The sequence below is a fragment of the Chionomys nivalis genome, chromosome 12 (genome assembly GCF_950005125.1).
Source record: "Chionomys nivalis chromosome 12, mChiNiv1.1, whole genome shotgun sequence".
In the NCBI taxonomy this organism is placed as follows: Eukaryota; Metazoa; Chordata; class Mammalia; order Rodentia; family Cricetidae; genus Chionomys; species Chionomys nivalis.
This window is the reverse complement of record NC_080097.1, coordinates 42,800,067-42,824,769: the sequence shown is the minus strand read 5'-3', so window position 1 is coordinate 42,824,769 and position 24,703 is coordinate 42,800,067. Positions and strand designations below refer to the sequence as shown.

The 24,703-nt window shown below is 50.0% G+C and overlaps 1 protein-coding gene across 2 annotated transcripts in view; it reads left to right on the top strand.

Annotated features, from left to right (window-relative positions):
- Positions 1-309: 309 nt before the first annotated feature.
- Gfra2 (GDNF family receptor alpha 2) overlaps positions 310-24,703 on the top strand; it is a 92,878-nt gene continuing 68,484 nt past the window's right edge. The window contains exons 1-3 of one of the 2 annotated variants that reach the window (XM_057786064.1): positions 310-1,037; positions 5,908-6,222; positions 12,227-12,310. In XM_057786064.1, the coding sequence (XP_057642047.1) occupies positions 998-1,037; positions 5,908-6,222; positions 12,227-12,310 (439 nt within the window). In that variant the 5' untranslated portion in view covers positions 310-997. The remainder of the gene's footprint in view (positions 1,038-5,907; positions 6,223-12,226; positions 12,311-24,703) is intronic. The other variant, XM_057786065.1, reaches the window with a different exon arrangement.

The following is a 24,703-nucleotide window of genomic DNA, read 5'->3' as shown; positions in this document are numbered from 1 at the left end:
TGGAGCTCACCCGTAGGCCAGAGTTCCCTGGCGTCAGCGCCTCCGCTGCGCTGCTGCTGCTACCACCGCCGAGTCTCCGCCACGGCTGCGGCAGAGTGTCGCTGCTCCGCCGCGCTCCCGCGCTCCGAGTCGCCTGCCGCCAGGGAGTCGGAGCGCCGAGCCCCGGGAAGAGGAGTGGGGCGAGGCGTGAGAGCCTTGGCGAAGGGAGCCGTGAAGGGGGAGGGAGCGGGAGGAGGGAGGAGCAGGGGGGAGAGGGAGCAGGGAGGGAGAGGCAAGCGAGGGAGAGTGGAGATCGAGAGCAAAGAGCGAGAGCGAGGGAGAGCAGAGGGAGGGAGGAGAGAAAGACACACGCAAGCACAGGCACCCCGGCACTGGAATTCCATTAGAAAAAAGTGAGCCGAGCAAGGGTTAGCGGGAGAAGATTTTTTTTTTTTTTTTTTTTGAATCTTTTTCTTCGTCTTGGTGCCAAAGAAGCGACTCTGGTCTCCCATCCTAGAAGCTCCTACTGGATTGCTCCTTATCCGTCGGTGGATTTCTTTCTTATTTGCATTTATTCTGACCCCCTTCCTCGCTGCTTTCTTCCAGCCCTTCACTTTCAGATCTCCTCGCCCCCACCTCTCCAGTCCCCTCCTGGGAAGTGCAGGGGAATTGGACCCGCGGGGACTCACGCCTTCCCGGACGCGCCGCGGAGGGCTGGGCTGACCTCAGGACCAGTCTGTTGGCTTAGAAGGCAGCCAGACACATAGCTACGTGTGTTTGATTTCAGTGGCAAGGGGGACGTCGAGAGGCAGCCCACCGCCCGCCTCCCACCCCACCCCCTGCAACCAGCAGCGAGAACCCCAGGACTCGGGATCTTCAGCAGGCTCGGGATCTCCGCATTGGATTTGGGGGTCATTATCATTGCTCGGCGGTTATTATTATCGTTGTTATTTTATTTTTATTTTTTAAACCTAAGGGAGAAAGACACACACACACAAAACTGTGGGATTTATTTAACATGATCTTGGCAAACGCCTTCTGCCTGTTCTTCTTTTTAGGTGAGTACCTGCAGGTGGCGAGTCTGGGGGCCACACCGGGTTGCGCGCGTTCAGGCGCCCGCTGGAAGCTGGGCACGCGGGGGTGGGGTTGGGGGCTGCGAGCAGGGCGCCACGGGAGACACCGGGAGAGCGCCGCCGTGCTGGGAGACAGGGCCGGGGCTCCGGGCAGGGGGAGGCTCTGGGGAGGCACTGAACGAGGGAGCCGTGCGGTAGCTGGCTGGTTGCGCGGAGGACTGGGAAGGAGACTTCCAACATTCAAACCATCTCCGCACGCACTCACGCGCCGCCGCGCGCGCACACACGCTTACTTGCAGGCGGTGATAACGCTCATTTCCCTCAAAATAACGGGTTCAATTTGCAGCAACTTAGGAAGAAAAAAATTGCAACTCTTAGCGTGGAAGAAAGGAGGGAGGGGAAAGGCTGTCTGGGAGCTAGCACGCCAGCCCCTCCTTTCCTGGTTGCCTTCTGAGTCACTGGATTTCTGCAGGAGGTCCTGGTTTGGACGCTCACGGGGAGCCCTTGTAGTCACCTCCCACTTGCCAATCAGTCTCAGGAAAGCGCCCTATTTCCTCACTCTAGGGAGCACTTTGCAAGTTTCTTCCTACCCAATGCCTCCTTTTCCACCTATACCCAAGCCAGACGGTAGGCAGAGAGCAGGCTTGCAAAGCGGTGTTCAAGGCCTTCAGAGCAACTGCCCTGGGGCTTGAAGCTATGGGTGTGGGGGAACAGGAGGGGAGGAGGCCAAAGTTTGCTCCTTGGGAAGAAGATGGAGTGGTGAATGTATGCAAGGGGGGGGGGGCAGAGCTTAACAAAGACCACTCACTGATCATCCAGTAAGTAAGTCCCCTTGTCTGTGACAGGGAGGAGTGGCTGCCCCGCTGCTCTGAGCTCCAGCAGAGCCTCCCCCTTCCCCTTATACTTTGTAAATCTCAGCTTCTTGGGATAGATAGAGATTTCCTCTTGCACAGGCGAAGAAAAGATGTTTACAAGGCTGTGTGTGGATTCTGTGTGTGTGTGTGTGTGTGTGTGTGTGTGAGAGAGAGAGAGAGAGAGAGAGAGAGAGAGAGAGAGAGAGTGCAGGTGCTGTTCTTGGGGTCATGGCTTGCTGGTAGTCCAGAGTGATCTAGACTACCAAGCAAGGATCAGGGGATCATCTTTACCTCCAGCAGCAAGGGTTATGGAAACCCAGACAGGGAGGTTATGGAAGTGTGCATGGTCTAAGAAATGCCCTCCAGATTGGTCCTGCGGATTTGTAGTCTGGTAGAGTCAGTGTTGGCTGTATCCTGGGCCCTTCCCTTGCTCACAGACTTGCCACCTCCCAGCTATGCATTCTCAGGGGATGTGGCCCTGCCCCGGGGTGTGGCCTTCACCAGGCTTGCAGTAACCCTGTGGGGTAGGAGGGACAGAGTCTGAGGGTAGGAGATGTTCTGGGCTCATTTTCACCCTGCCACCCTTTCCAGCAGCCTTAGGGAAGTGGACGCTCATTCTGAATGAACTGTCACAAAATTTGACCTTTTTCTTCATTGATGGTCTGAAAACACAGCTTTCTGGGGCCCAGAATGCTCAGAGCCAAGAAGAAAAGAAAATCGCATTTCAGACAAAACCTGCCAGATTGCCTGCTATTGAATTGTACCCCACCACCATCAAGGGTTCATGCTTTCCAGTGTTGGGGTCCTCTCTGAGGGCCATCAGTAGAGGAGAACAGCCCCCTCCAGTATCAGATGTCAAGTTGCACATGGGGTGTTCCTAGCTGAGGAGACAGCTCTCCACAGAAGTGGCTCTGGGCATCCAGCACATAATGGGTGTGTACGGGTGTGTGAAGGCAATGTGTGTGGAGTATGAACACATAGCAGAGATGTCTACCATCATGGGAGGGGGGCAGGATTGCCTGGCATCTCCTTGGGTCATGACTCTTCAGTCCCCTCTCTTTTGAGAAGTCCCTCTCCAAAGCTGGGCAAAGGCTCAGCTCAACGACAGACCGTGGTATTCTGAAAGTCTCTGATAGGATGGAGTGCTGTGAAAGAAACCTAAATCTAACGGCCCTTTCCCTGCCTAGAAGACTGTAGTTGGGAACCAGTTGGAAAGTCAATTCAGAATGGAGGTTCCTTCTCATGTCAATGGTTTGGCTGGGGCCGTGGTGAAGAGTGTCCCCGTCCCAGCGAGGGCCTTCAGATGCCTTTTCAAAGACTCCGAGTGAGGTCTAGTGTCAGAGGACTAGAGTGGAGAGAAAGGGCCTTTTAGCCCAGCCATTCAGATTTCCAGTGTTGGCACACATGGAGAGAATGCAGTGTAGAAAATGATGGGGACCCGGTGGGCAGAGGGTCCATCCCCGGTGGCATTCTAGCACACACATCTGGCTCTTGAGGGGACACTGGATGCAGGACAGCAATCTGGACCCCCCCCTTCCCTGTGCTCCCTGGAACTGTTCCACACTATCTACTCTCCATAGACCCAAGTTTCCTTCCTTCAGGCCAGGAAGCCAGACTTTTCTGGATTCTTGGCTAGTGAATCCTGGCTGCTGTGAGTCCCTTTCTCTGTCTGGGCATGGCTGCTTCTGGGAGCTTTGAAGCTGAGTCCCAGAGATTAGGACAGTCGGTGCAAGCATGTCCTGGTCCTCTGCAGAGCATATCACGAACACCAGTTGACAGGATGGGAAGTCTCTCCATACTGGCCCGGGAGCCAACAGAGACTTGTGTTCAGGGCATCCTGGGGGCTCTGGGCTCAGTTGCTGGGCAGGCAGAGTGAGTTTGCTTTATTGCTGCACTCTCTGGAGCTTCTAGGCTGACTTTAAACAAGTGTGAATTCTGAGCCAGTAGAAGGCCCCGAATGTCTGTATGTCCATTCTAAGCCCCTCAGACAGTCCAGCCTCTAGCTCAGTCAGGTGGAAGGTGGACCTGCCTCTTCCTGAAACTCTAGGATGAAGTCAGTGGAAGCTCAGGACTGGCTGAGAGAGGCAGACAGGTGCAAGTGTGTGTCGGGGAGGATGGGGTGGGGGTGTGGTGGTTCAGCTGCTCCTGGGCGGCCCAGAGGCACTAGAGTCCTGTAAAGCAATGTTGGAATCTGCTGAAGCCTGGAAAGAAAGCTGCTACCTCAGCTTTCGTGGAGGACATATCTAAGACTAGTGCCTGGGCCCGCCGACCTTGCTTCCCTTAACTCCTACTCAGTACAGGTTTCTACTTCTTGTTTTGTCTCAGAGTGGTTACATTCTTCAGCTCTTTCTGTTCTGAGGCAGGATTATGGTCAGGAGAGAAGAAATCTTTCTTTGCTCTAACTGGAGCCTCCTCCATCGGGAGTCCAGCTCCCCTTTATCTCCTTTGCTGTTTCCTTGTGGGGCAAGGCCTAAGGCTCTCTGGGAATGATTTCCCCCCACCAGGGGCTCTGGGGAGTGACAGACTTGCTGTGTGCATCTCTACCTGTAGGTGTCGCTGTCTCCCTGCAGTCGCTCCCCCGTGAGCAGGGCCTCCTAGGGAGAAGGCCTTAGAGTGGCTGGGCAAGAAAGGGGTGGGGGATTCTGCGGTATTCTGAGGAAGGGGCTAATGGCCTAGAATTTTATTCTTTTTGGAGTGGGAGGGAGTAGAGGACACCTCTCAAAAATTATCCTTTGGGCCTTGCAGAAGGTAGTCTTTGCTGTAGCAGTGGTATGGTGTTTTGTTTTTTTTTTGGTGGGGGGCAGGGTCTGAAGTTAGGAGTTAAGGAAGGACATAGAGACAGAAGATGTCGTCCATATCTGGAGGAAACCATTTTGGGAGCTTGGCTTTAAAAGGGTCTGACCAGCTTCTTTCTGCCCTTCATGTCCAGTCTTCAAACCCCTCCCTTCTGAGGATACTGTGGGAAGCAGATAAGAAGGGTGGGTTAAAGCTAGCTCAGGCTGGAAGGCAGGACCCAAAGGAGGGGAGTGCTTTCTTTTCTGTAATTGATTTATTATTTTGCTTTTGGAAGGAATTAAAAAAGAGAGAGAGAGGAATTTCAGAGTAGGATAGGGAGGAAAGGAAGGAAAAGGGAGGAGAAGGGAAAAGGTGATGAGTTGATGAGGTCTGCTGAGAACAGAGCCCTTGGGAGACAGGAAGCAAGAGGAGTTGAGAGATGGAGGTGGGGGAGGCAAGTCCTGATAGGGCCTGAGCACCAGGGAGAGCAGGTTTGCTTCTGTGCTTCGCCTCATGCCTTCTCTTTTGCAGGAGGCTGGGGTGGAACTTGGCTATGCAGCCACTTGGTCAGGCCACTGTCTGGAATGAAGTTGGCAAATACAGAAAGGCAAGGCCTAAAGGGGGTCTCCTTTTCCCCCTCCTGGGCCTCCTGGACCACAGGGTTAGGCTTGTTTCTGGTTGTCTTCTAAGATCCTAGCAACAGTGGAATGATGAGACAAAGGGCTGGCGGGCTCTGCTTCTCTGTGTGCGACCTTGAGTTGTTTCCCTTCTTTGGACCCGAGTGTCCCTGAAATGTGATGGCGAGGCTTGATTCTTGGGTCTCTCGAAGATTCAGACGGTCTCTGAAGGCTACCTGACTTTTAGTGCCTTCAAACCAAGGCCTTGGATGGAGCTGAGGTTTGAACGTTGGGAGATGCAGTGAGGTCATGCTGTATAAACCCTACCACTCCTTGTTGAGGGCATAGCATTCTGTCTGGACTACTGGCGTCTTAGCCTGCCTGCAGTTTTCAGTGAAGACCGCTGCCTAGGACTGTGCTCAGAGGAAATGAATATGAACCATGACTGTAGGGGAACATGGCTGACTAGGTTGGGTCTGAGTTGACCTTAATCTCTGTGTACTTTGGTATAAAAGTGGGTGAGAAGTTCCTTCAAGCCTTAGGCCTGCCTTGGGGTCGGAGACTGTGGTAGCCCTCATTCATGCTTGTCTTCCCTCCCCACTTACCCAGACGAAACCCTCCGCTCTTTGGCCAGCCCTTCCTCCCTGCAGGGCTCTGAGCTCCACGGCTGGCGCCCCCCAGTGGACTGTGTCCGGGCTAATGAGCTGTGTGCGGCTGAATCCAACTGCAGCTCCAGGTACCGCACCCTTCGGCAGTGCCTGGCGGGCCGGGATCGCAATACCATGCTGGCCAATAAGGAGTGCCAGGCGGCCCTGGAGGTCTTGCAGGAAAGCCCGCTGTATGACTGCCGTTGCAAGCGGGGCATGAAGAAGGAGCTGCAGTGTCTGCAGATCTACTGGAGCATCCATCTGGGGCTGACCGAGGGTAAGCCTGGCTGGGCCCCAAGGAAGGGTGGTGGTGGGGAAGAGGATGGATTCAGTCAGTGGTGCAGAAGAGAGGGCTTGTAGAAAGGTGACCCGATCTGCTCCCCGTTTTACAAATCCGTAAGAGAAGCTAGAATCGAGAGGAAGTAAGGACCCCTCCTAGGAGGACAATGGCGGTAGAGGAAGGGAAATGACACAGATGGAGGACGAGCTGGATGGCGGGATGCAAGTAAGGGTAGCAGAAGTTGTGCCCAGGAGAGGGAAAAGGCACCAGGCAGATAAGGAGCAGGAGGTGCCAGCCCCTGCCACTCTGATGCCCGTTCCGGGAACTGAGCCCAGAAACTTGCTCTCTTCATGTGGTCCCAGGATCTAATGGCTGACCTAGGTATTTTGTACAGACCTTAGGAACTCAGGATGGGACATGAGCAACAGGTCCCATGTCTCTAGGCAAGCTCTTCTCAAGCCTGCCCAAGACAGAACCTGGGAGTCCCTTCCCCAGTGACACCTCCTCGATACTCCTCAGTCTAGACAGGACCTTGAGATCTGCACACACTTCAGGATGATTGGTCACTTTGGCCAGATGTTCATTTACTAATTTGGCGAGCATTTATTGAGAGCGCATTGTTGCTTGGTCTACTGGAATAGTCTGGAATCTGGGGTTGCCTTTGACTGGGATGGAGTGCAGTAAGAAAGGGGGAACTTGCCATTTGAAGGCATTAGTGTTGCTATGGAAATGTCCAGGGCATAGTAGAAACGCCTCAGAGGGGCAGTTAAGCCCTTGTTAAAAAAACCTAAAGAGCCTTCTGGGAAGATGCTGTCTCGAGGCTGGGATGGGGTCACCACCCAGGTGAAGGACATACTAAGAGTGGGCAGGTGGAGGGAGAAGCATGTTAGGGTCAGGCCTGAGAGTTGAATCTTCAAGAAGAACTGGAAGTAACTGGATGATGTTACTTCCATTGTTATCGGAAGGGCTGGAGGCTAGGAGGAAAGAGATCTGCTGGGCAACAGGAAGCTTGAATGGTTTTAATTCAGATTTCCAGAGAGGTGATCAGATTGACACTCCAGAAGAGTGTCCATGAAGTTGTAGGGACTGTGACCCCAGGGACAATGGCAGGAACAAAACAGGGCAACCAAGGAAAAATGGATGTGCACACTTCTGAACAAGCTAGAATCAACAGGTTTTGTCAACTACTGCCTGGGAGATGGGAAGGGAAAGAGTGGCCAAGGAAGACCCCCCCAGCTTCCTGTGCCTGCCAAGGCTTTGAGTAGAAGAAGGCAGGGGGTGTGGTCTTGCTCTGCCCCCCCCCCCCATCATTGGTCAAGCCCTGTAGGCATGCAGGTATGGAGTTCAGGGAAGGATGTGGTTCTAGAGAGATTCTGGAGTGTCCATGAGCCTTTGTTTAGAAGCTGGAGCTAAGACAGGTGTGCAGTCCCAGAATGAGGACAGTGAAAGAGGTCCTGGCCTGCTGTCTCTAAAGGGCAGATGAGGGGAGGGGATGTGCACAGGTGCTTGAGAAGGTTCTGGAAGAGGATTGGGAGGACCACCAAGGAAACAGAAGACTCTCAATAGCTCACACATTTCAGGTCAAGCAGGAGAAAGACTTGAGATATCCCTGCCGCCCCTTGGGTAAGTCTCCTAGGTGGCTTCTGGGAACAGAGCCCTGGTTAGGGAGTGAGTGGAGGCAGAGGATTGGACATGATGAATGTGGATAACTTCTCCCACAAGTTATTTTCTCTCTCTCTCTCTCTCTCTCTCTCTCTCTCTCTCTGTAGAGAACAAAGGGATGACCTATTTTCTCTTTTAAAGGTGAGAGAAGGTGGGGCTGTCTAAACCCCAGAGGAAGTTAGCAGTGATGGAGAGGCAGGGGGAAGACAATAGGAAGGTTCTCTGTGCATTTGTGCCTCTGGGAGTGAGGACAGGGGGTGGGACTAGGGACAGAAGTGGCTCAGTAGCCTAAGATGAGAGAAGAGTGTACCAGAAGGGAAGGATGAAAGGAGGGAGGAGCCCAGTTACAACAGTAGAGTCTTTTTTTTTTTAAGTATTTATTCATTTATTATGTATATGGTGTTCTGTCTGCTTGTGCGTCTGCAGGCCAGAAGAGGGCACCAGATCTCATTACAGATGGTTGTGAGCCACCATGTGGTTGCTGGGGATTGAACTCAGGACCTCTGGAAGAACAGCCAGTGCTCTTAACCGCTGAGCCATCTCTCCAGCCCCCAACAGTAGAGTCTTAAGAGAGAGGGGTCCCTAGCAGTCACCAGGATGGCTCAGATATGCCCTGAACATATGGCTAGGAAGCGCATACACTTAATAATGGTATCACTGCCATCAAGAACAGTGATTCCCTAGGTCTTAGGTGGCCTCTTCTCTCTAGCACCTCCGTTCCTGGAGCTAGACGCCCAGGAAGGCAAGGCTGTCCTAACACACAGGTGCTTTTCCATACACAGCACGAGAAACTGTATACCTAGTAGTCTGCCTCTGGCTTGCACACCATGAAGCCTCCTGCTTCTGGGAGTGGACAGATTTGCCTTTCATTTCTGTGTTCAGAGCTTTTGAAAAGCATTTATTTTTATTTAACTATGTACATGTGTGTGTGTGTCTACTTGAGGTTTCTGAGCACATGAGCGCAGGTGCCCATGGAAGCCAGAGGCGTAGGATTCCCTGGAGTTGAGAGCTACAGACAGTTGTGAGCCGGCAGGGAACTGAATTTAGGTCTTCAGACAGCTGGCAGAGGTGGGCCCACTTGGGCTACAGAGCAACAAATAGGAGAAGCAATAGAACTGACTTAGTGGGAGCCGTTCCATCACCTTGGTGGCTCCCTTTGGCATCAGTATGCCTGTGTGCAGGACAGCCTGTGTTTGGAAGCAGGAGGAGGGAGATGTCTCTGTGGCAGTGGTGAGCATGATGCTGTGTGTATTTATTTGTCAATACTGTGGGATATTCAAGGCCCCTTTGGGCTTGGAACACCTCCCTGCGCATAGCTGTCTCTGGGTCCATATCTGGAGGGGACTCCTGAGTTCATTCACTCAGCGACCACCTGTTAACACCACTGTAGGCCTCAGAGGGTGCTGGCCCCATGGAGACTGTAGAGCCATGCTTGCCATGGGAGAGTTCCAGAAATGCATCCCGGCTTGCCCCTTTCTGTGGACGCTTGCCTCTTCTCTCTAAGAGGTCGCCTCGTCTCCTAGGTCTCAGGGCTGGAGATTTACTGTTCAGGATTTGTCAGGAGAAGCCAGGAGGCCTTTGAGCAGGAGGTTATATCCCTGTGAGTGATAAGGTCTGCCTGAGAGTTAATAATTCATTGTAAGGTTGAGCCGTTTCCCTGGGGGAGGCTGTAGGTACCTTCTCCATACACCTTAATAATACTTAGTAGTTGGGCTGGGCCTGGGAGGACAAGACACACTGAGAGAGAAGAGATGATGGGGAGGGACGACATGGGACCTTCCTCCGATTCTTGGTTTCCCTCTGACCCTGAGGTGGATGGGACTTGCCCATGTCTTTGATTCCTCTACCCAACTCCAGGACCCCACACCTGCAGCAGGAGCTGAGGTGGACCTGGAGGAAGGGAAACCAGTGTGACAGGCATATGGCCTCTCAAGAGGTAGCCACGGAGTTTAGGGAGTCAGGACTGTAACCCATTAGCCCTGTTTGTAGGGAAAACTGAGTCACAGGGGTAGAATGACTGTCCAGGGCACATAGCAAGCTGATGGCTGAATCTAGGGTCCTTATACCATATCCAGGTTCCTTTTGACTGGGATGAGGGTGATCCTGTGGCTGGGAAATAGGTATGGGGGTCTCTTCTTTTCCTGTCATTACAGCCATGTATGGCCACAGTGGGGATGTCACCAATGGCTGCCCCAAAGGTGACTCTGAAATTCAGGGTCCTTGATCTCTAGACCATGAAGAGCAAAGGGCCACCACAGGTGTCAGTTCCCAGACTCTGCATCCTGGATCTGGCTTCAGTGGCCCAGGCTTGATAGTTCCTGGTGTTCCAGCTGCAGGGACAGACCATTTAAATGACAGGGGCCTTAGAAAGCGAGGACCCCTGGCTAGCCAATGGTGTGGGCTGCCCTACAACCAGACCCAGGGCTGTGTTTCCCAAAGTCAGGCAAGGGGACAGTTGGGGAGCACTGGGGAACAGCACAGCGGTGACAGTGCTCTGACCAAGGGGCTTTTGAAAAGCTACGTGATACTTGCGAGAGTGTCATAACATGAGAGAGCCTTGTACCTTAGTACCATCACCCTGGGACTAAAGTCGGGCTCTGCAGCTTACTAGGCAATGAAGCCAAGTCACTTTGGAGCACGTGACTTCTCTTGTGCTCCTTGCTCCTTGTCAGCACTAGAGCTGTGAAGAAGAGAGTAAGTGAGTGTGTGCGAAGTATGCTTCGGGCTGTGGGCATGTAGAAAGTGCAATGCAACTTTATTTTTTTTATCCTAACAGCAATTCCCAAGCTCTTATGTTGTTTGTCTTTAATATGTGGCAATGCCTGGGGTCCCACTCCAGGGAGTCTCCTGGGAGGGAGTAAGTTAAGCTTCAGTGGGTGCAATGGATGGTACTTAGACCATGAGAGGAAATGGATGAAGCTGTGAGCGGATCCTAGTGGGACACACACTGTGTGTGCTGGGTGCTGCCTGGTGCACAGCATTTCCTGGCAAAATGCAGGCTAGAACTCCTCTGAATGGGAGGGCGTGAGCTTCTTCCCTGTGCTTTGGGTATCTTGACCCAAGCTTGCAGGTTCCTTCTCTAATGAGGAAGGCACTCAGTGGCTATGGAGCATCCCAGGGCTAGCTGGATCTCTAGTCCTGGTTCTCTGTGGCCTCTTGGGTCAGATGAAGGTACCTTTTACAGGGGCAGTCTCTGCTCCCTCTTCCAGGGGCATCCTTCACAGATGCTTCTCACCTGGGCTCTCTGTAGGCAAGGGTGCCTGCCGGTGACGCCAGGCCCTGCTGGATAGGAAATCAATGGGTGAGGCTGTGGGTCACCCCCTGTCTGCCCCTCCCCATCACCACACACTCAGTCTAAGTGAGTTTGCATTGATTTCTCCTCACTGGTCAGGTCTCCCGAGAATATTTCCTTTCTCGCAAGGTGTCTGCAGAGGGTATGGGATTCTTGATAATGTGGTGGGGGTCTCCTGGGCATCCTGGGCATCCTGGGCCATTTATTTCCTGCCATTTATTTGCTTTTCTACTGCAAGCCTCTGATGTACCTTGAAACTCTGAGGAGGCACAGGGCTAACAGGTAATGGAGAGGTTTGGGGGAAATAGGCATATGGGGTCAGACCCTTCACCTGGTGACTTTTTTTTTTTTTTTTTTGGTTTTTCGAGACAGGGTTTCTCTGTGGTTTTGGAGCCTGTCCTGGAACTAGCTCTTGTAGACCAGGCTGGTCTCGAACTCACAGAGATCCGCCTGCCTCTGCCTCCCGAGTGCTGGGATTAAAGGCGTGCGCCACCACCGCCCGGCTACCTGGTGACTTTTAATCTCCCTAGCTAGACTCTTTCTGGTGACATGGTGTGAGGCAAAGGGGAACTTCTGAGTGTGGGTCTCCAGGAGATCCCTGAGCCCTGGGTCTGCCACTCAAAGCTATGTGAGACTTCAACTCCCAGGGGCTACACTGCCCAGCTACCCAAGAGTCTTCTCTTGTGAAACAAGGAAGTTGGGCTAAAAGTTTTAGTCGGGCCTCTGTCTCCAGATTCTGTGGTTTATACTTGACCTTCCAAAGGCTATTGTTCCTCCCAGACTCCTTTAAAGAGGATGAGTCCTGCAGGGAAGTCACGTGTCAGGCAGTCATATCTGATTGGTGAGGAATAGCTCATCTCGACACACTGAACTTTCACTCCTACCTTGCCTGCATAGCATTTTCCAATTTGGCAAGGACTGGCCTCTCTCACATCCTAGATGGCCCCGGGGTGTGTTGGTGGAAGTTTCTTAGGTAGATTTGCCGTCTGATGGGAGGGCTCTACCGGAGAAGAGGAGCCTGTGTCTCATGCCCCGCCTCTCTTCCAGGTGAGGAGTTCTATGAAGCTTCCCCCTATGAACCCGTGACCTCGCGCCTCTCCGACATCTTCAGGCTTGCTTCAATCTTCTCAGGTAAGTGATCCTCGCTGGTGCTTGGCTCGTTTTTTCCCTCTCATCCCTGTGGCATGGGCCATTCATCTCTTGGACTCAGGGGTCTTTCCTGGTCTTCTGTTGACTCCACTCTTCCCCTGCCTGCTCCTTACCATTTTTGAGCCTTGACTCCTGGCTTTGAGGAAGCCACCCGGCCTCCCTCCTTCAGTAGTGCCCTGTGCTAAGCATTTGCCTGGCTCCTTGGTGGTCATGGGTAGATCTTGAATCTGAAACCTGGTGCCACTCTGATGTTTTGTCACCAATCTCATCTTGGTTTAGCTTTCTGCTTCTCTGGATCTTTCTCTGGTCAAGTGGTTTACCAATCTCTTCGTGTCTTAGTTTCCTCACTTGTGAATGAAGAAGCCCCTATCTGTTTGGGTTAGTAGTGAGTCAGTGGATTGTAAATCACATGGCATGTTGAAGGGTTCTTGGGTATGTTTTGGAAATATTGGTCATGTTTGCTGGTATAGATTTAGGCTCTTTCATCCTAGACATCCAAATCTAACATCGCTCTAAAGTTTAGGCTACATTGAATACTGAGATGGTACCACAGGGGCAAACCCTACAACTGACCTTATGTGATGGTGCAAGGTGAAAAAGTGGGTTACTGAAATTATTGTGTAAGATTTGCTTCAGGCTGTGTGCATCAAGTATGCAGGAAACAAACCAGTTTTGTGTGCGAGTCCCAGCTCTATGATATCTCATTTATGGATATGCAAATATCCCCAATACAGTGACTATCTGAAATACTGAACATGCCTGGTCCTTAGCAGTTCAGATGAGGGGTACTCAGCTATGTTAGTGTCACCGCTACCCAGTCTGCTCTGGGTTCTCTTTCCACTGCTTGAGCTATCAGAGAGGCATCTGAGGTAGGAATTGCCTGATCCTGGGTGATTCCTTGAGGAATGAGAAAGACCAGGCTGGGCTCTTGCTTTGCCTGCTGGGTGTGTGCTTGAGAGCGAAATGAGGGTAGAGGAGTGATCTAGCCTGTCAAGCACTCGCTTTGCAAGCGTGAAGATATACATTTGGTTCCCAGCACCCATGTAAGAATGCTGAGCATGGTGGTGTAAACTTGTAACCCCAGGGCTGGAGAGGTGGAGGCAGGAGGATCCCTGGGGCTCCCTGACTTGCCACCCTAGCCTAATTGGTGATCTCTTGGCAAGAAAGAGACCCCATCCCCAAGAAGGTGGATTGTGTACTTGAAGATAATGTCTAAGGTTATCCTCTGTTCTCAGTACATAGATGAAGACACATGCACATACCTGTACATGCACAAATGTCCATGCACGCATATATACATTAAAAACATTAGAAAAAAACTAGATGAGGTTTGTGACCCTTTCTTCTTGTTCTTCCTTCCTGCATTTAGGAGGCACTGGGGCCAGAATTCTCCATCTTTTTCTCTCTCTCTATGTCCCCCCTCCCATGTGTGTGGTCAGCTCTTACAGGCTCCAGTGGCCAGCCTGAAGCTTGTTCTCTGAGTCTGAGTACAGGGTTCTGGGCCCCAGGCTTGGAACCGTCTAAGACTCCTATTGCTCTGAATCCTGGTTCTTAATAGCAGCAATGGGGACACCTTGGCTTTGTCAGCATTTTTTTTTAACATTGTAGAATGTTAAGTGTTGTCCCCAGAGTTGTTTCTAGATGCACTTACACATTCCCAAGGTGTGAAAATCACCCATGTCTTTAGACACTTCCAAGTGTCCCCTGTGGGGCTTGTTAAGAAGCACAGTTTCAAAGTGTGAGCCAAAAGCCTTCCTAGTCTCTAGGAGAATGCCTGTCAAATATGTTTTGTTATTATCATCCCTCGAAGGAGGGAAGACTAATTCCTTCAGGTAGAGAAATTAAGTACCAAGAAATAAAGTTGTGTCACAGGGTTGAGTTTTGGATGGCCATCAGTTTTGGATGGCTGCTTGGAATGTCTGTTTATTTTCGGGTACTTGGAAGACCAGATTGCAACTTTGACAAGATACCTTCCTTCCCATGGAATATGCCTCCTTAAGATGACCCTGGCTTGGGGGTTGGGGTATGTGTTCCTGGTGGAAGAGATCCTAGACTCTCACAAGAAGGGAGATATCGACCAATGTGTTGGTTGGGTTCTATTACTATACAAGACACTCAGTGTCATCAGCTTACAGAAGAAAGGCTCACTCTGACTCCCAAGGTCTGAGGCTTTAGTACAAGATTGGTTCACTCACTATTGGGCACCCGTGGCAATATCTTGTAATGCCTGTAGTGGTGTAGAGCCAAACTTTTCACTTTGTATCTGGGAAATGAAACAGAAGAAGGGAAAGAGATCAGGATTCCATAGTCCCTTTGAGGACACACTCTTAGTAATCTAAAGACCTCACACTAGGTCCCACCTCTTAAAGTTTCAACTCCCTCTCATAGTGCCAACCTGGGGTCCAAGTCCTTCATAGATGAGCATTTGGGGCCATTTAGGTTAAAACTATAGAGTTAGGCAGAATGGTACATGCTTTTAATCCTAACACTTAGAAGACAGAAGCAGGAGAATTGCTAGTTGGAGGTCAGCCTGGTCTATATAGTAAGTTTGAGGACATCCTAGAATAAGACTCCATCTCAATACAACAAAATAAACAAGTACTCAAACTATAGTAGCCAGAGAGTGGTCATCGGGACATGGTCTTGGGTCCTGGTGGTGATTAGGGATAGTAGAAGTAGATAGGTGGAGATCGCAAAGCTGGCCAGTTACAACACTCTGCCATTGGCTTCTACTATTATAGACTTCCCAGTAGGGTCCTACCGAACAGTAGCTTTGTGCTTAGAGCAGGCTTTCTTCTGGCTCTGCTGTAGGTACAGTACTAAGTGTCTTATGAATTTTGGCCATCCTATGTGGCTGGGTTATATGACGGACTGACTAAAACCCCTTCCAGCTGAGGTTCTGAGTCTCGTGGTTTCTGATTAGATTGCAGTATAACTCCTCTATGAATCTGTCCTTCTGAGACTGTGCTCTGATGCTCACAGGCAGGATGAGGGCACGCTGGCATAGCCTGCTGTGGTGGGGACATATTGGAAGTCTAAATGTACCCAATGTGCCCGCTACTCCTTGATCAGATGCCGTCTGATGACTATCGTGGAGACAGGTGCTTTTGGGTTTGCTCTGTGAATGCTGGAGGCCCAAGGTCCTCACCTTAACCCCGGCTCCTATTGCTTCCTGGATTCAATCCTTGAGTATCTTTCCAGCAGGAAATTTTTATGTAACAGACACTTGACACTCTGTGGTAAAGAGGGGTTGACAAGACAAGCGAGGAAATCACTGGATGTGCAGCTCACAGAGCCAGCATCGGCTACCTGCTGCTACCTGCTGACCCTGATAACTTGGGCCAGGTATAGCTCCGGAACTGTCTTCCAGTCCAGTGCCCTCCCTAAGAGCCAGGCATTGGATGCTATGGTGCTCCGTTATAGTTTGGGTGTGTCATGTCCCCCGTAGGCTAATGTGTTTGAAGTCTGGTGGTGTTTTTATTTTGGGGAGATTGCAGAGCCTTGTAGATAGCACGGCCGGTAGAGGAAAGTCACTCTAGGTTGGCCCTCTTATAATCTAGCCCTGCTTCTGGCCTGAGCCACCAGACTCCTGACCCATATTCTATGAAACCTGTTACTTCAAGCTTCCATTTTCACAGACCAACCTCCTCCAGTCCCTATAATGTCCTGCCATGATGGATTGTGTCCTCCCAAACTAAGCCAGAATAAACTTGTCTTCCTTTGAGTGATTTCTGTCAGGTATTTGGCCACAATGACAAGACAAGTAACTAGCACATGTTCCTGGTGACTCTTTTGGTGGGCAGTGGACTAGAACATGGAGTTCTGGAGCCATCATGTCTGGCCCAGGCACCACCGAGTAGCAGGTAGCAAGATGCTGACTCTGAGCTGCTCATGAAATGGTCTCCTCGTCTGTCTATTCAACACCCTTGTCTTGCAGAGTGTCAAGTGTCTGTTGCATAAAGATTTTCTGCTAGAGAGTTTCACCAAGACCAGCCCTGAAATTGGGCCAGGGAGCAACGCTCTCTCTGGAGGCGTATCTGGGGAGGAGAGGCCCTGGCCTGGGCCCTGCTCTAGGAAACCAAGGAAGCCAAAGAAAGTGGGAACCAGAATGGGGAGGCCAGACTCATGGGTGGTGTGTGCCTCAAATCCCACAAGGGGCTTTGGGCACCCGTCTTCCCAGCTCCAGACTTGAGTTTTTTTTTCCCCTATGATGGATGAAGACATGAGTTTGAACTCCCTCATCTTTTGTCCCACAAATGCATACAAGAAGTGGTACATCAGTAGGCAGTACAAATGAGTTTGGACCTTAGGCTGCCATAATTCTCTGCCTGGCTCTCCATGGGCTGGTGAGTCTTTGGGCAGAGAGACCTGAAATTCTGTACCAGAGCACTGGGTCTTAGTGGGTGCTACCCTGGAGGATGACATGTGGTTGATAGCAGTGTCTCCTCACATCTGTATGTCTTTGCTCGGCTGTGTGTAGCCCTTTTACCGTTTCTCTATGATGTCTCTGCTGGGGAGTGCAAGGTCTGGGTGACCTCCTTAGTTCACTGCCACTAGCTGGGTCCCTGTGGAAAGAGGGAGGCTGTTGGATCTTAGGGGTTCGCCTGCCTTTGTGTTTTACCATTTCCGCTCTGAGGTTTGAGGCTGTGTTTGTTACAGAGATCCTGGAACGTGAACCCTTCATCTCTGCTGGAGTTCTTGGAAAGTCCTTCTGGGATTCAGTTGTCAAGAAAGGCTGCCAGAATTTTACAACACCCTCTGCTTGCCAGATACCCCGGGGAAGGCACAGCCTCATCTCCCCCTTCCTTTTTCATAGGCTTCCTTGTCAGGCCCTGGGTTCAATGATAAATCAGTGGTGTGGCCGTGACTGACCCATAACAACGGGAGTGTTAGAAGTCTTTTTTTTTTTTTTTAATTTAAACTGTCCTTGAAAATATAAACCAGGGCATTTGAAGAGGCAACTGGTATAGGGGAAGAACATGGGCTAACAGTCCTGGGAACAAATCCAGTCTTTGCTGCTTAATATGTTAGTCAGCTTTCTATCATTGTGACAGAATGTGACAGAATACCCGAGATAAACAATTTAGAAGGAGGAAAAGTTTATTTGGGGTTGTGATTTCAGCCCATGGTTGCTTGGCCACGTTGCTTTGGACCCGTGGTAAGCAGTCCACTGTGGTGGAAGATGGAAGCTGAAAATCCAAAATCCTAATATCCACTCCATGGGCATGCGCTATGGCCTAACTTCCTCCCTCTAGACCCCATTTTCTGAAGGTCTTATTAGTTCCGTGCATCCTCACCAACTGGAAACTCAATACATGGGCTTTGGGAGGACTTTCAGCATGCAGATCATCATGAACCATGCATTCTTGGACCTCACTATGGTTTCTTTGCGCTGGGGTGGCTACATCTGTAAACTGGGTGTATGCTATATGCCTTCAGGGTGCTGGAGAGACTTTAGTGAAAATGGGTCCGGTAAAAATGTCGCTTCTTCACGTGGAGGCCAAACTGGGCTTGATAGTTGGTAATCTTCTCTCAGGTGGCTCTGGGCAATGGTGGTAAGAGATTGTCTAGGCGGATGTGGGGTCAAGGTGCTGAACTTGAGCAAATCTTGTCCCAGGCTTCCGGGGGCAGGCGAGGGTGAAAAAATGAGAGGAAAGTGAGAGCTTTAAAGTCAGGGAGTTTCTCTGAAAAAGGTTGTGGTAGATGACCTGCAGCTAGTAGGGCCATGGGCCCAATGGAGAGCGAAGGACTTGGCTGGGCATCAGTGAGCACAAAGTACTGGTTTGGGTAAGCAAAGGATGTCTTTGAGAGCCATGGGGCCATGTCTAAGGGACACAGAGAAGTGATGGGTCGATGGTACTATGTCATTAGGGTCTGACTCTGCCTTCTGGCTGAGAACCATGAGGGAGTCTCCGGGGTCTCTATGTCCCATACGAGTATCACTTGAGACATGTTTGAAGCGTATTTGTAAATCAGTTCCTCACTTTTTTTTATAGTTGGAAGGGAGCCTAAATACCCAACAGTAAAGAAAACTGAGGTTCAGAGAGAAGGGGCAGACATAGACAAGGGTCCAAGTTCCACTTCGAGCTCTGCCTAGCTCCTTAGAAAGGTGTGCGGGCCAACAGGCACACCTGTCTTCTAGGGGTTCTGCAAAGACCAAGTAAGATAATGTAGGCAAGCACTTTGCCTGGTTGTTACATGGTAATATGTTAGCTATTTAGAAATGATCACATAGTAACTTCTCCAAGTTCAGATGATACATGGTGGCAGGATCAGCCTAGATAGCATTTGAGAAATGTGTTCCTCTTGTTTGCTTGACAAACCTCAGACAGCAGACTAGAGCTTGTGGGGGCTGGAATGGAGGTGATTATTTTAGAGGACAGTGGCACCCTGAAGTCCCATAACTGGGTGGAACAGACAGTGGCTGGTGAGAGACCTGAGCTCAGGAGCTTTCTGAGGCTTGAGGGCAGAAGGCTGGCTGTGTCTACCCAAACTGACCGTCCAGCTTGGGTGGATCACAGAGGGGGCAAGGACAATTTTGCTGGTCGCTCCAGTTGTTTTCTTTTGGGGTTTCAGGATAAGAGAGAATCATGTCCAAGAAACCTCACAGGTGGCTTCTGAGAGGGGACACCACTGTGGTCTCAGTTCCATGGCATGGTGCTCCATCATTCTTAGGGTTTAAGCATGTGTGTAACTGTGGTGCACGCAATTCTGTGTCCTGTGTCTACATTCTTCTCCATACCTCCTGGGGACCTACCCCTGTGCATGACACCTATACCCATCCCCCGAGAGCCCCAGAGTGAAGGACGATGTGGAGTTCGAGGTCGGCTAGCTTTAGCGTTGAATTGTGGCCTTGCTCTACTTGCTGTGTGATCTCTGGACCACTTGGCTCTCCTGAACCAGAGTAGGTCAGCTGACCTGTGTCTGGTGATGACAGAAGGACAGCTTCTCATGTGGCACGTGGCACACAGGAGCACCCTGGATGGTGACCATTGGGATAACGGTCCAGGGACTGGAGGGAAAGACTGACCTCAGTAGGAGGCTTAGGCCTGCCCAGGTGAAGGTAACTGAGGTTTCCAAGCAACTGTGGGATGTTCCGTGTGTTCTGGGTCTTATTGTGAGGTGCAGAGATGAGGGATGCCTTGAGGGGTGCAAGAAATGTTCACAGAGAAGATGGGGTCAAGGTGGGCCTTGAAATGAATACTGCTTTATTCAGTCCATATGAAGTGTATGCTGGAGACACACGCTGTCCACTGCTGTACAAGGCGAGACCCGTGTCCTAATTGTAATCGGGGACATGCAGACACTTGACCAAGGTGCCCCAGTAGGTGACTTACTGTCTACGTGGTTCAGACCAGATGCTTACCCAAGATTTTAGGGGAGGCAGCAATGAGCAGTGCCTGAGGATATCAGGAAAGTCTTGGAAGATGAGATGTGGTACCTGTGAGTGGCAGTTCTGTTTTCTTTGTATGTATGTATGTGGGTTCATATATGTGTAAGTATATGTATGTGTGTGATGTTCATGTGAACACGCACTTGTGTATACCTGTGTATAGAGGCCAACAGTCAACCTCAGGTGTTTTCCCACAGGCACAGTGACCTTGCTTTTGAGAGAGGGTCTTTTATTGTCCTGGAGCTGGCTGAGTAGTTAGGCTGCGTGGCCCATGTGCCCAGGGATCTTCCTGCTTTTGACTCCTCTCACACTGGGATTACAAATTTGCACCGGGATTACAAGTGTGCACAGCTGCGCCTGGCTTTTTCGCAACCTCTCTGGTTTGAACTCAGGTCCTCGTGATCGCAGAGTGAGGTCTTTACTGATGGGTCTAGCTCTCTAGAGCTGTCATTGTTGACAGCATCATGGCTGGGAAGCCTGGGTCAGTTTGCGATGAGAGGACCTTAAGCGTTCTGAGCCTCTTCTAGCTCCTTGGTATGGATGGGCCTTACAGCCTGGGCACTGCAGAGTGAAGGGAGGTTCAGTCTTTGCCTTATTGTCCAGCAGTCAGGCGGTGTGATCTAGAGACTCCCGTGAGACAGCTATGAGATGGAGGATGTAAGTAGGTGGGTGGGTTGGAGGATTTGGAGGAGCACAGCCCCTCCCTATCGGCTTCATGGTGGCTCTTGCGATAAACTGCTTATCCTCAGGTTGTCTCCCTGAGCCGAATGCAGAAGTGTGTTATTTAAATTTCAAAATCACATCCTTCTTCTAACAGCTGTCAGAGACTGAGTGTCAATGAAAACTGGGTTTTAGCTGTAATTCTGTCGCCCTTTTCAACCCCCCCCCCGGGCAGAGAACTCTGTTAGCCAGGGAGAGAGGGTTGGGGAGAGGGGACCATCAGTTGGTGTGGTGGGGGTGAGTGACCCATGGCTGTGGTCATGCTATTGGGTAGCTTGGACCAGCAGAGGGTGAACCAGAGTCCTTACCTAGGACTATTGAAGCTGTAGAGATCTGTGTACCTCTCTTCTTGTCCATGTAAAAGTCAGGGAGCTTCAGGCTCCTGTCGGGGTGGAAGGATTTGCTGGAGCTGAGGTGTGATCAGGGTGTTGGTGACTTCATCTCTGCTTGCCTTTGTGTTCAAGGAAGACACTTTTGGGAAAAAGGAACCATTAGAGAAAAAATGTAACCTAAAGAAATGCTTTTTAGTGGTAGAACTTTGGGTGCTGTAGCTTGGGCAGGCCTTTTTGGAGGCCTCTTTTTGATGTTCTTCATCATTTAGGCAGTCACCAGCTTGCTTCTTTGGGGCTCTGCTGGTAGCTGGCATGTGAAGTGGCTCTTGGCTGGACACTTTCTGTTGTCATCAATTCCTGGACCTGCTCTCTTGAGATTCTGCACAACAATGGGGCCCTGATTTAGCCATTGACTGCACCTACTCCAGTCTATGGAAGGCAGGCAAGAGTGATGTGAGTTCCCACACTGGATACTCACCTTCACTCACCTTCCTAGTCATCCATCCATCCATCCATCCATCCATCCATCCATCCATCCATCCATATATATGATCCTGTGCATGTGGGGATCACAGAGAAAGGACCACAGTAAGAGGCCAGTGTGCAGACACAGAGTGGAGTGAGAACAGAGCTTGTAAGTATGTGTGGCGTATATGTGTATATATGTTTGTGTATATATATGTATACATGCATGAGGTGGTATATGCGAGCCAATGTGTGTTGATACATGTTGTGTGTATATGTAAGTATGCTTGTGTGTCTTGTATATGTGCTAGCCTTTATATGTACCTATTGAGTGTGTATATATAAGTATGTATAGTTATATGTGAGTATGTATGAATGTGTGGTGTTATGTGTTTATGGGGTGGTTTGTATGTGTGTTTATTATGTATGTGTGTGTGGTGACATGGATGTGTGGTGATATGTGTTTATGGGATGCCTTATAAGTGTGTTTGTTGTATATATATGTAGCTGTGTAAGTTAGTATGTAGGTGTTGTACATGGGGTGGCTTGTGTATGTGTTTAATGTATATATGGGATGGTGTGTGTGTAATGATTGCTAGCATGTGTGTGTGTGTGTGTGGAGTGTAGGTTGTGTGAAAGTAAGTATAAGGAGTGTTGTGTGTATTTGATGTGTGTAGTTGTACAGTTGTGAGTTAATATATTGGGTCATTTGTGTGGTTTTACATGGCTAGTATAATTGTGTTTAATATGTTGATGTGGTGATGTGTATGGGTGTTGGGTGTGTTAATATGACGTGTCAGTATGTGTGTAGTGGTGTGTGTAGGCGTGACTATAAATTTGGGATAACAGCTTTCTGCCTGCAGAAAGAACGGGCAGGAGAGGAAGGGGCAGAGTCAGGGAGGTAGAAAAGTAGAGGTTGGAGATATGGCTCTCTCCTGGTCAGAACAGACTCTAAACTGTTGCCCCATAGGGAGCAGCCACTCTTCCAGCTCCCTTTCTTGTCTTTCTGGACAGTTCTGAGAACATGGTTTAGGGATGAAGACTGAGGACCTTTAGAAAAGAGGAAGGCATTTTGGTCTGGTCTACAAAAGAACTAGGTTTAAGTGTGTATATAATTTGGGACATCCTCACCTGGAGGCTGTTCCCACGAGCCCTCTCCTAAGAGGCATTTGTTCCCAAATATTCCCAGAAAACCCTGGCGTTCCATGCCCTTGTCTAGGCATAGAGGGTACACTAATAATTTGAACCAAAGACTCCCTGTTTTTATGGAGATAAGCTGCTTCAGAGAGGGGAAACCAGAGACAGGCCAAGGAGCAAATGAACAGGAAAGATATAATTGTGACAGTTGCTAAGCCAACACGAAAATAAGATGCTGGGTGAAGCCATATGAATACCTAGGTATGACTCACAAGAAGAGCCTAGCATGGGGGAGAACAGGGGAATGGCAGGTTTGAAACAGGTATGGGAAGACCCCAGTGGGCAACCCATGAAAGACAGGTGGGACCTGCAAACAAGAGTCCATGTAGCTACACCCCTGAGAGAGGCGGAGGGTAGCGTTATGGGAGGCGAATGCTGAGGTAAGTGGAGTCATCTTTAAAAGATGCAGATCAAGTAGTTGGGAGTTGGGTTTTTAGCTGAGAAGTGGCAGGGAATCACTGGGAAGATTTTAGATGACTGAGCAGCACAGTACCACATATGCATTTGAAAACTGCTCTTATGCCAGGGAGAATGGATGGTGAGGAGGAGGCAGAGGCATGGGCAAGAGTGGCACCTGTTAAGATGTTACTGCTGAAGTCCGGGTAAGAGACAGATAGTCAGAGGAGCATGGAGCTAACGGATGGGCTTGGGATAGATTGTGGTGGTATGTGGAACTGTAATTGTGGCTCAGCCACATTTCTGGCTTGTTCAACAGTGATGCTGCCCTTTATTATGATAGTAAGGATGAGGGGAGGGACAGACTGGGGTGGAGGGGGCAGAGATCAAGAATTCCGTTTAGTCTATGTTAGGATTGAGATGTCAGGTAGACCTTCTCCGGGAAATGCCAAAATCAGGGGCAATCTAAAGACAGATACTAGTGTATAGATGATATTTGAAGCTGAGGAAGCAGAAGTTTAGAGAGGGGGGCTAGGATCTAAAAAGCGGAGGGCTAAGATGAGGGTTACGGGGAGGAGAGCCAGCTGGGAGAGGAAGACTGGGTAGGTACCAGCTGTTAGAGTTGAAAGTGAAGGGGTGCCAGGTATATAGCCACAGTCAAGCAAGAGAAACTTGGAGACATGACTACCCACATCCCTTGTCCACATGGGGCTACCTCAACCTCCTACTGAATCCATAGGGAGAGTGAGGTGGGTTGATAGATTTCGGAGCATCACCCCCTCAGGCTTCATTATGAAGAGCAACAGGTAAAGGGGACTGGTGGGCTGAAGGGAGGCTTTGTTCTCTTTGTGGACGGGTAGTAGTGGCTGTGTGTTTGCTCACTGAGCTGGATGGAACATGACAGGGAGAACTTGAAGGGCACAAGAGGAGAGTGGAGGGGGCAAGAGGGATGTCCTTGAGCAGTGAGGAGGGATGCGATCCACATGGCACACACAAGCACAAGAGGCCAGGTGGCCTTTGGCAGGGACACATCCACCTCCATGGTAACAGAAGGCAAAGCTGGGTTGCAGGTGAGAAAGAATGGTTGTTGCCAGGGAAGGGAAATGAGGGATTCTGTCCAGCTCTTTCCTTACAAAATATGAGGCAAAGTTCTGTGCTCCGAATGTTTATGTAAGCCACACTCTCCCGCCCAGTTTGTGGGTTGGGATCTTAATTCTGAAGGGGAGAGTATTAAGAGGGTTTCCATGTATTATTTTTTATGAGTGTGGTGTGTGTGTGCTCACATGAGTTTATGTGCATCATGTGTGTGAAGGTACCTATGGAGGACAGAAGAGGTTGTTGGATTCCTGAGGAAACTAGGTAATACCCCTTGGACAAACAATAACACGGGGAAACATGATTGTCCTTGAGCTGAAAGCAAATGCTTGATAGACATCTTGGCCTTTCCAACCTCTAGAGGGGGATTCTTTACTTATAGATCATCTGATTGGTATCTATCTATCTATCTATCTATCTATCTATCTATCTATCTATCTATCTATCTATCTCTGTCTATCTGTCATCTATTTATCAATCATCTATCTATCTATCTATCTATCTATCTATCTATCTATCTATCTATCTATCATCTATCTATCTATCTATCTATCTATCTATCTATCTATCTATCTCTGTCTATCTGTCATCTATTTATCAATCATCTATCTGTCTATCTATTATCTATCTATCTATCTATCTATCTATCTATCTATCTATCTATCTATCTATCTATCTAGTAGCACCCTGAACATAGTAAAACACAGTGTTGTCAGATCAGAACAAAGAGATAGGAAACAGCTCAGGGGAGACTGAGTTAGGAGAAACTGTGAAGTA